General features: G+C 53.0%; 1 protein-coding gene across 1 annotated transcript; it reads left to right on the forward strand.

Moving 5' to 3' along the window:
* The first annotated feature begins 379 nt into the window (after positions 1–379).
* CITED4 (Cbp/p300 interacting transactivator with Glu/Asp rich carboxy-terminal domain 4) lies at positions 380–1,714 on the forward strand. The gene has a single exon (XM_055254846.2). The coding sequence runs from the start codon at positions 641–643 to the stop codon at positions 1,193–1,195; it is 555 nt and encodes a 184-aa protein (XP_055110821.1). The 5' UTR covers positions 380–640; the 3' UTR covers positions 1,196–1,714.
* The last annotated feature ends 9,750 nt before the right edge of the window (positions 1,715–11,464 follow it).

Below are 11,464 nucleotides of genomic sequence, written 5' to 3' on the forward strand. Positions count from 1 at the left end.
TGTATTTCCAGGAAGCCTCTTCCGCCACTGAGCCTCAGTCTCTATCTGGAAAGTTAAAAGGTTGCGTAGGCCTGACATCCTGCAGCTCTTGGGGGGCCTAAAACTCTAGCCCTCCCACCCCACCTTCTGGTCAGTTCAAGCTCGACCCCAGCCGAGCTCGATTCCGAAGCCCTCAAGGCCAGACCGAATCCCTCGGAAAGTGCCAAATACCACGTCCCGGGGCGGTGCTCAGAGCCTGGGGCGGGGCCAGGGTCCCAAGGGGCGGGGTTCCAGAGGGGGCGGGGCCAAGACCCAGATGCAGGCGTGCGCGGCCCGCCCAGAAGCGCTCGCCCAGCCAATGAGCGTCCGAGGGCGGGGAAGCCCCGCCTCCGGGTATAAGAATACGCCGAGCCCCGGTACGCGGCGCGGAGGTTTCGGAGCTCTACACGGTGCGGACCTTAGTGACCGGGAGCTGCGGCCGCAAGGTGCGCAGCAGTGGGCTGGGCCGGGGCACCAGTCGGGTTTGGTTTTGCTCCGCCCGGCCGAGCTGCAGGGACCGCACGGTGCCCGGGTCTCCCGCCGCAGAGGAGCCGCTGGCCCGGGCCGGGGGAGCCGGCGCTGACCACCGCGCGCTGTCCCCGCAGGCAGCCGGCCCGCCGCCATGGCCGACCACCTGATGCTCGCCGAGGGCTACCGCCTGGTGCAGAGGCCGCCGTCCGCCGCGGCCGCCCATGGCCCTCATGCGCTCCGGACTCTGCCGCCGTACGCGGGCCCGGGCCTGGACAGCGGGCTGAGGCCGCTGGGGGCTCCGCTGGGGCCGCCGCCGCCCCCTCAACCTGGGGCCCTGGCGTACGGGGCCTTCGGACCGCCGTCCTCCTTTCAGCCCTTTCCGGCCGTGCCTCCACCGGCCGCGGGCAGCGCGCACCTGCAGCCTGTGGCGTCGCCGTACCCCGGCCGCGCGGCCGCGCCCCCCAACGCCCCGGGAGGCCCCCCGGGCCCGCAGCCGGCGCCCAGTGCCGCAGCCCCGCCGCCGCCCGCGCACGCCCTGGGCGGCATGGACGCCGAACTCATCGACGAGGAGGCGCTGACGTCGCTGGAGCTGGAGCTCGGGCTGCACCGCGTGCGCGAGCTGCCCGAGCTCTTCCTGGGCCAGAGCGAATTCGACTGCTTCTCGGACTTGGGGTCCGCGCCTCCCGCCGGCTCCGTGAGCTGCTGAGCGCGGCCGGCGCCCGCCAGGCGTACCGGAGAGGAGAAGGGGCCCGACTGCCCACCGGACCCCGCACCCAGCGACTGGGCCCCGCGCGCGCCCTCCGCGAGGGTGGAGGCGGCGGCTGTGTGCGCGGGGCCCGGCACCAGACTGGGACCCTGGCGTCCCTCCAGGCCTTGCCTCCTGCGGGAGGACAGTTTGGCTTCACTTCTCCGACCCCAGCCTCGGCCGTAAAGTGAAGGAAACTGGACCAGCTTCAGTTTTCGGACTCTGGTTCTTGGATCGTGTCCTCTCCCCTTCGCCTCCCTCTTCCCCCAATCTGAGCCATTGCAGGCCTCTGCCTGCTTCCCCCTCTCTCCTCGGGATCGGGTCCCCAGAGCCACCATCTCCTGAACCTCCCACCCCGCTGCCTGGGCCCTGTGGTTGCTGGGCCTCCCACCTCAAGGAGGGGAAGGTTGTACAGCCCGAACCCGTGGAGCAATGCCCTATCTGGCCTCCAAAACCAAAATAAAACTGGGTCACTTTACAGTCTTGCCGTTTTCGTTTCCTTATCACCCCGAGCCCTGACTATATTTAGCTTCCGAAGTCCCAAGGCTGCTGAAGACACTGGATGGCATGGGGGCCACAGTCCCCAGCAGTGCCCAGGAGAGGAAACCGACAGTTTCTTTCAAAAATATCTCGTGGGTTGTGCAATTGTTATGTCACAACCTGGAGGGCAGAGGCTGCCATTGGGTGGTGGGGTAACCCACTGGGCTTCCCAGCTCCTAGGGAAGGGGGAGCTTGGTGCTCTGCCAGAGAGGAGCTGGGTGGCACCGGGTTCAGACAGCCTAGCTTTGGACCCTGACTCTCTCCTTTGCCCAAGACACCATCCGTTCTGATTTTTGAGGCTATTTCTCAGAGGGAGATGGTCCCCGTCTCCTCAGGTAGTTAATGCTGCCTTTAGCACAGTGCCAAACACCTGGGCAGTTCTCAGTAAGTGACGGCAATTATTATTCTACAAATTGGTGCTGATTTTATTCCAGGCCCTGTGTCAACCTGGTGCATGCTCTTATGGAATCACAGCCCAGGTGGGAGGAGGCGGGTGACAGGCCTGAAAACAAACTAATCTTGCTGCGAGGAAGACTGATGAGTTCTAGAAAACAGTGCTAAGCAGCACTTTGGGAGGCCGAGGCGGGCAGATCACGAGGTCAAGAGATCGAGACCATCCTGGCTAACATGGTGAAACCCCGTCTCTACTAAAAATACAAAAATTAGCTGGGCATGGTGGTGCGTGCCTGTAGTCCCAGCTACTTGGGAGGCTGAGGCAGGAGAATCGCTTGAACCCAGGAGGCGGAAGTTGCTGTGAGCCGAGATCATGCCACTGCACTCCAGCCTGGCAACAGAGCGAGACTCCTCAAAAAAAGAAAAAAGAAAACAGTTCTAGGGGGGGATTGTACAGCCAGGACAATAGACCGGCCAAGCAGGCACACCCAGAAGAGGGAGCAGTTTCAGCTATTAATAGTTGAGGTTGGGGTCAGTTCAGGCTTCAGGGAAGCGGTGACATTTGATGTGATGAACAGAGCCGTGAGTGATGAATATGTTTTTCGGAGAGGAGCCTGTTTCAAGGCAGGAAGGCACACAAGTACAACGAATGTTTGGGGAAGGTGTGGGGTGTCTAGAAGGTACAAGAAAGGTCGAATGGCTTTACGACAACTTTGTAAGGCAAGCACAGTCCTCATTCTACACATGAGAGATGTGGAGTGTGCCCAGGCCTGGCAGGATTTGGCCTCAGAGTCCTGAGCACCAGCGTGAGTTCCTGGCCACCCTCTGCAGTTCACTCTGGAAAAATCCCTAGGTGCTTCTGAGATGTGGGAGAAAAGCTGGGGAAGAGATTGAAGTCAGGGAGGAGACCGGCTCCGAGACGCTGCGGACAGTGCTAGGACGGGTGGTGGGGCATTCTCTAGGAGAGCGTGGATTCCAGGGACACTGGAGAGGAACACCAGGCTGAGACCTTCTGTCCCCAGCAGCTGGGCTTGGCTCTCAAGCCAGGCTTTTTTGTGGATGTGACCCTCCACCAGCCTGTGAGTTCTCCCAGGACCTACTGTGCTCTGAAGCTACCAGGATGGGCATGTGGCTGGTGACAGGAGGTGTTTGGCAAATGAATAAAGGTCTCCCTAAGATCATGGGATTTCTGGGACAGGATGAAGAGAGAAAGGAAGAGAGGCTTCTGGGAAGGGACTGGCCTGAGCTCTGGGCTCAGAGAGGCTGGCATTTGCCCACCCCACCGCCCCGCTGCTTTGCCCAGAACCCCAGGCCAGAGACAGAAACCACAGGGCTGAATTAGGACAGGAGGGTTTCACCCTGAACTGGACACTTCCCTGATTCCCTTCTCTCTGGTCCTCAGTTTCCACACCAGTAAAATGGAGCTAATATCCCTGCCCTGCTACATTACAAAGCAATAAGCCTCACAATTAGTAAGGAACAAATTCAGAGATGGGTTGATAAGCAGCTGATAAACCCTGAAGTGCTCTCCATATGGAAGGGATTACAACGAAAACCCCAACACCTGCCTCTTTCCACAGTTAATGGGGAAGCGGAGGAGGGAGTCCAGCTGCTGAGCTCTTCCCTCCTGCATCCCTCCAAAAGAGACTGCTGACAAGTTGGACAGCAGACAGATGGACAGGGGAGAAGATGAGGCTGGGGCAGCCCACAGCCTGGATCCCCAAATCCCTGATACTGTTTGGAGGCTTCTGACCCTACCATCCCCTACCAGGGGAAGAGAGAGTATGTGTAGAGACGATGAGGAGAGCAATGGGCTTGTCGTCTGACAGCCTCAGGGTCCAGTTCCAGAAGCAACTCTTACTAGCTGCCTGATCTCAAGCAAGCCACCGCACCTCCCAAGTCTTGGCTCTCCTAAGAAAATCACACGAGCTTCCCATGGTGCCAACAGGGTGTCGCTCACGTCTCCCCCAGGGCTGCCTCCTAAAGCAACCTGTTGCCTCTTTGGTGCTGCGGATTTCTCTCTTATACCTAGGCTGGATCTTGGGGGTCAGAAATCAGGCTTCCTCAGGGTTGGAAACTGAGTCATGACACAGACAAGTCATTTTCCCATCCTTTTTTTTTTGTTGTTTTGTCTTGACTGTTCATATGAAAGTTTCCAGGCTGATGTTCTTTATTTTAAATTATCTTTTGGTTGAATGGATTTTATCAACGAGCTGTCATTTGTGGGTTTTTTTTTTTTCCTTCAACAAAAGTATAGCTTCCCTTGAACTCATCTCTACAATGGGGGTGCTAATAGTACCACCCTGTAGAACTGCTGTGGAGATTAAACAAGTTAGTGCAGGTAAAGTATTGAGAGCAGTGTGGTTTGTAGTAAGTGCTGTTATCCCTGATAACAGCACTTTTTGGAGATACCTTTGTATTAGAATATTAGAAAGGCTGTGTTTTAACCAGCTAGAGAGGGGTTACTCTAACAGCAACACTGTTACAGGTTGGGTTCCCCAGGAAGCAGACTCTGAGATGGTATTCAGCTTCCAAGAGGTGTATTAGGGAGTGCCTTCAGGATCAGCACCTGCAGAAGGGAGGGGACAGAAGGAGCGAGCTAAGAAGCTACAAAGCAGGCCCAGCAGGAGCCTCAGCCAGCCCCGCTGGGAGCTCTGGGGCTAGAAAGGCCCTTCAGAGTTGGCCTGAGTTGGACCATTTTAATCCTTTATACTCCTGCCTCCATCAGTCACTGGATGTGAGCCACCCAGAGAAATGGTGTGACTGTGGGCAAGGCAGCTGTCCCCAGCTAAGCCCATCCCTGGAGGAGCTGCCAGGGGATGGCTGTCTACCAACAGCAGCACTCCTGGGGGCTAGAGCAATGATTCCTTTTTTCTTTTTTCTTTTCTTTTGTTCTTTTTTTTTTTTTTTTTTTTTTTGAGACAGAGTCTCACTCTGTCGTCCAGGCTGGTGTGCAGTGGCGCGATCTCTGCTTACTGCAACCTCTGCCTTCCGGGTTCAAGTGATTCTCCTGCCTCAGCCTTCTGAGTAGCTGGGGTTACAGGTATGTGCCACCAGACCCGGCTAACTTTTGTATTTTTAGTAGAGATGGGGTTTCACCATGTTGTCCGGCCTGGTCTCCAACTCCTGGCCTCAAGTGATCTGCCTGCCTTGGCCTCCCAAAGTGCTGGGATTGCAGGATGCACCACCGTGCCCAGACTAGGGCAATGATTTCATAGAAGGGGGCTCTGGGCGGCACATCACAGTGTTCACCACAAGCACTGGGGTGGGGACTCTGGTTCCCAACAGCAAGGGCCTCTTTACATTTATGCCCTGGGTGTCTCTTTTGCCTCACCTTAGTCTCAGACCTGACCAGCACCTTCCCCATTACAGAACAACAACAACAAAATTTAAATGTATCAACCTTACAGGTTTGATGTGATGAGACTCTACACGAAATACCCCACACGTGGTAGATTCTCAGTAACTGAGCGCTGCCATCACTATCATCATTGTCATTGTCATCATCGTCATCATCACTCCAGGTCAGGTAAGTGTTCAACAGTCATTTATTGAATAAATTAATGATCAGTCTGATCCTAGCCTTTTCCCAGGCGGCTTAAGTGGTTTAGCTGATTACTAAGTAATCCTCTTGAATTCCTTAATCCATCCTGGCCTAACTCTTCATGCCACCCTGTTGTTAGAAGTGCTGGGACAAGATTAGTGCCAACTGTAAGACCGAATAAGTGCTTACTGAGTAGCTGCTGCGTGCAGGCATGGTGGGAACTGACGGGGAGTGCCCAGTGGCGCTCTTTCTTTTCCAGTCTCTCTTTAATCACCGCCCAACCCTGTAAATAGCACTGCTAGGTAGTTTATCCCCATTCCAGAGGTCAGAAAACTGGGGCACGCAGAGAATTACTCCAAGTCACACCTCAGTAAGAGGTGAGGTGAGCATGTCCACCCCACCATATGTGGGGGCCCGTCCCCTCCCCAGGCTGGATCTGGCCAAGGACCTGAGCCTGGGTGGGATAAGAGCAGAATCCCAGAGCTGGTCTGCCACTCTGAGGCTGTGAGTCGCAGAGGAAGTTTACTGGGCCTCCTTCGGCTTTCATTCCTTCTTCCATCCAATGGGGAGAATAATTCCAACATCCGAAGAATGTGTGTGCAAAGATTCATATGAGGCTGGGCTTCTGGGAGCACACTGCAAGAGGTGCAGTGCTGCCTGGCCAAAGTGGGTTTGTGGCTGAACAACCGTGGCCCTTACCCTGTAGCTGGTCTGGGAAGAGGACACCTGCATATACTTTGGGACTTGAGATCTGGCCAGCCTGGAGCATGCAACGTAGAGTCTCATGTTGAGGGCTCCAAGGAGGCACTGCTGAGCAGCTCAGGGTCTGGACGGCCCTGGGGGCTGGTGCTGATAAAAGAGTGGGATGTGGGTCAGCTTGGGGAGGACGCACAGGTTGGGGGACTGGGCATGAGTAAAGGCCCAGGGCCCAAAGTGTGCCCTGATGGATGGAAGAAATAAAGGAAGCTACTCTGAGTGCAGTCCCCTCCTCTGTCAAATAGAGACACGACAAGCTTCTTGTGAGAATGAACCAAGGTGATGTTAAATGCCTGACCCGTGAGCTGCTCAGGTGGAGCTGTGGCTAGGAAATATGACCACAGGGACGAGGAGGACAGAGCCCTGCCCCACCCAGCCTCCAAATGCCTTCCCACCCTCAACTCCAGCCACCCCAGGCTCCTCATGCACGATGTTCCCCGTGCCCCCAAGCCTCTGTTCCTTTGCCTGTGCCATTTCCTCAGCCTGAAATGCCCTCCATGGGGCCTTTTCCACATCCAAAGGCCTATTACCTTGTATATCAGAGTTGCTGAGGGGTCTTTCTCCACCAGACTGTAAGGCTCACCATTGCCCCCACCTCCACCCCCTGCGTGGCTCAGAGGGCATTAGGAAGTGCTGGGCCAGGCACGGTGGCTTACATCTAGAATCCGAGCACACTGGGAGGCCGAGGTGGGAGGATCACTTGGGTCCAGGAAAATTTTAATACATTTTAAACAAAATCTCATTTTTTATTTATGAGGTGTAGTTACCTCTAAGGTTGGCAAAACAAATTTTCAAAATAATTTTTTAAAAGTAAAAATAGTCTGGGCATGGTGGCTCATGCCTATGAGCACTTTGGGAGGTCGAGGCAGGTGCATCACTTGAGGTCAGGAGTTCGAGACCAGCCTGGCCAACATGGTGAAACCCCATCTCTACTAAAAATACAAAATTAACCGGATGTGGTGGTGGGTGCCAGTAATCCCAGCTAATTGGGAGGCCGAGGCAGGAGAATCGCTTGAACCCAGGAGGCAAAGTTTGCAGTGAGCTGAGATTGCACCATTGCACTCCAGCCCGGGCAACAAGAGCGAAACTCTGTCTTAAAATAATAAAAAATAAATAAATAATAAAATAAAATATTATAATCCCATTTACATGAAAAAGAGATGTGTATTATGTATATGTATGTAACATACATGTAGTATAATGGAATCGTGTGTGTTTGAAAAATCTTGTGGGGGGGTCTCTGACTTTTTACTCTACGCTTTCTACATTGTTTGAAAATTATTTTGTCTTAAGCGTATATTTATTTTAACCAAAAACATGTGTTTGTTTGAAACAAAATGATTGGCTCACACCTTCTCTTGGGCTAGGGCAGTCTGCTGTCTGATGTGCCCATTTTATGGCAAAGCCCTAAGCCTGAGCTCCTCTGTGGGAAGAGGCATACAAATGAGCCCCACTGGAGACCACCCTCTAACGGGCTGTGGAGGACTCCCTGCTCCGTCCCTGGCCACACTTCTGCTTAACGGAGATAACTGGACTTGATGTTCATGGATGTCTACCCTCCCCGACTCTACAAATGAGAACAACCCCCAGCCAGGTGCGGTGGCTCATGCCTGTAATCCCAGAACTTTGGGAGGCTGAGGCAGATGGATTACTTGAGGTTAGGAGTTCATGACCAGCCTGGCCAACGTGGTGAAAACCCTGTCTCTACTAAAAATACAAAATACGCCGGGCATGGTGGCAGGCACCTGTAATCCCAGCCACTCGGGAGGCTGAGGCAGTAGAATCGCTGGAACCCAGAAGGCAGAGGTTGCAGTGAGCCACAGTCATGCCATTGCACTCCAGACTGGGCAACAAAAGCAAAACTCTGTCTCAAAAAAAAAAAAAAAACAAAACACCTTAGAATCTTGAGTCTCACACAGACTTCAATGTGCGCTGTGCTCAGCTCCCTATTTTAGTGTGTGGGGAGGGTGGGGGGTTGGGGTAGGGGGCTTTGCCATGTTGCCCAGACTGGTCTTGAACTCCTGGGCTCAAGTGATCTGCTCGTCTCAGCCTCCCAAAGTGCTAGGATTACAGGCAGGAGCCACCGCGCCTGGCCGAGCTTCTGGTCCAGCTCTCCTCGGAGACGTCTGTGGAGTGGTGCTTCTGCCCCTAATGAGACAGCAACACAGACAGACCAGCAGCAGGGCCCGAGAGACTTGGCGTCGGACCTGGGCTTGTCTCTCAGGCCCTGCTGCTAGTTTGAATCTTTCAGGCCCTTCTGGGTTTGAATCTGGCTCCAAACTATGTCCATGACATTTGGCAAAGCCACTTTACCACTGTTAGCCTCTGTTTTTGTTTCTAAGCTAAAACATGTTCCAATACTTACACACTCAACAGATGGGATTAAACGAGCTATTGGCTAATGTACTTAGCACGGTGCCTGGCATGCAGTAAGTTCCCAAAAGCAATAACTATTTCCAACTTGGCACAGCAGTGCTGAGTCAGCAGTAGCTGTGAGCATGTCCAGAGAAGGGGTCCAGGGTGGGGAGGGAGGACTTCAAACCATGTCCCACACAAATGGCTGAAGGACGGGGCTCTTCAGCCAGCAGAGAAAGACCCAAGGGCAGAAGTGGGCGTCTGCTATTTATGCCTTCCAGGATTTAGTCACCCTTCTCCTGATAAAAGGTTTCCCAAAAATTCCTTTGGGAAACCACCTCTCCCTCATTGATAGCCCATGTAGCTTGGGTAAGTTTGCTTGTTCCCGTGTATGTGAGTCAAAATAAAATACTACTAAGCTGTAAAATCAGTGTAAGGAAGCCCCAGATCTTTCCATAACTATTTTGCAATAGCAGCACTTCATCTCCTCCTCTTCCTCCTCCTCCTCCTCCTCCTCCCCTTTTTCTTCTTCACATCAAAGTCTTTCAAATTTGCAGCTAGTGCCTTAAACACATGAGCTGTCTGCTTGTTAGGCCATTCAGTACTGACTCATGATATCTCACGTGACTTGCGGATCTAAGTTAGCACATTATTATTCCAGGTTATAGAGAGATGAGGGAACTGTGTCTTATAGAGATGAAATGACTTGCCTGCTTCCACACAGCTAGTAATTTATTGAGTTAAAATATTTAACGTAATTGGGATGGTGCCTCGCACATAGTAAGCAATATTTAAGTGTTAGCTGCTATAACAAAGAGAACAAGAAAAATGGATTTCATTTTGTTTTGTTTGAGACAGAGCCTCACTCTGGAGTGCAGTGGCACAATCACAGCTCACTGCAGCCTTGAATTCCTTGGGCTCAAGCAATCCTCCTGCTCCTGAATAGCTGGGACTACAGGCGCACACCACCCCATCCAGCTAATGCTTTTAATTTTTGTAAAGATGGAGTCTCACTATGTTACCCAGGCCGATCTCAAACTCTTGGGCTCAAATGATCCCCCTGCCTGGGCCTCCCAAAGTGCTGGGATTACAGGCATGAGCCACCATACCTGGCCCAGAAAAACGTTAAAGTGGCTTGCAGAGCAGAAAAGACTTCTTTCTGATTCCACTCAGTCATTCAGACCCAGATTGCTTGCTTCTTTTTTTTTGAGATTGAGTCTCGCTCTTTCGCCCAGGCCGGACTGCAGTGGTGCTATCTCGACTCACTGCAAGCTCCGCCTCCCAGGTTCACGCCATTCTCCTGACTCAGCCTCCCGAGTAGCTGGGACTACACGCGCCCGCCACCACGCTCAGCTAATTTTTTGTATTTTTAGTAGAGAAGGGGTTTCACCATGTTAGCCAGGATGGTCTCGATCTCCTGACCTCGTGATCCACCCTCCTCGGCCTCCCAAAGTGCTGGGATTACAGGCGTGAGCCACTGCGCCACTTCTTGTTGCTCTGCTTTTCACGACTCCAACCTCGTGGGCCAAGATGTCTCCTCAAAGTCCAAGTTGGCTTTCTTTCCTCTTCTATCTTTTTCTGCAGAGCAGAATCTGGGTCATGGACACCTTCGTGTCCGGCTCTCAGGAAGGTGAGACTGAGGAGGTGAGCACACCTGGTGTTCTAAGGCCAAGTGACACATGTCACTTTTCAGATTTTCTTGACAAGAATTTAATTACATGACCACACTTTGCAGTAAGGAAGGCTGGGAAATACGGTTTCTAGCTGGCGGCGACAATGTGTTCATCAGTAACTTAATTACTTTGGAAGAGGGGAAATGGATTTTGGTAGACAATCAGCAGCCTCCACCACAGCCAAGCGACAGTAAGAAGTGGCTCAGTTGAGATTAGAACTGAAGTCTCCTATGCCCCAGAGTACTTGGTGCGGGTGGGGAGGATATCAGAGGCCTGAGTCCTACATAAAGAGAATTGTTGGCTGGGCACAGTGGCTCATGCCTGTAATCCCAGCACTTTGGGAGGCCGAGGAAGGCAGACCACCTAAGGTCAGGAGTTCGAGGCCAGCCTGGCCAACATGGGGAAACCCTGTCTCTACTAGAAATACAAAAATTATCCGGGCATGGTGGCACATAGTCCCAGTTACTCGGGAGGCTGAGGCTCAAGAATCACTTGAACCGGGGACGCAGAGGTTGCAGTGAGCCAAGATCGCACTCCAACCTGGGTGACAGAGCGAGACTGTCTCAAAGAAAAAAAAAGAACTGTTTAAATTTAGTAGACGTGGTAGCAGTCATCACTATGAATACTCATCTGTGGCAACTCACTTCCCTTCTTTGAGTCTCAGTTTCCTTGTCGGTAAAATGAGGATAGTAAGAGGCCTTACCCATGGGTCGTTGCTGTGAAAACACTGACCACAGTTCATGACACATACTAGGTACTTACATAGTGGGAAGGATGGGGTAGAATTGGAACATGAGCACGTGAAAGAAGGAAATTCCAAGGGAGGTGACAATGTGTGCAAATGCCGAGTGACATGAATGAATGAAAAAGGCTTTACTAGGAAAGGCAACAAGTCCAGGGTGGTTAGTGTGTAGGGTGGATGGTCAGTGGGGGAAGGGTTGTACTTGGAGTAGGCAAGGGTCAAAGAGG

The sequence above is a fragment of the Symphalangus syndactylus genome, chromosome 12 (genome assembly GCF_028878055.3).
Source record: "Symphalangus syndactylus isolate Jambi chromosome 12, NHGRI_mSymSyn1-v2.1_pri, whole genome shotgun sequence".
NCBI lineage: Eukaryota > Metazoa > Chordata > Mammalia > Primates > Hylobatidae > Symphalangus > Symphalangus syndactylus.

What these genes read in the sequence shown, in the direction of transcription:
- CITED4 (XM_055254846.2), top strand. Translation starts at nt 641, where the DNA reads ATGGCCGACCACCTGATGCTCGCCGAGGGCTACCGCCTGGTGCAGAGG.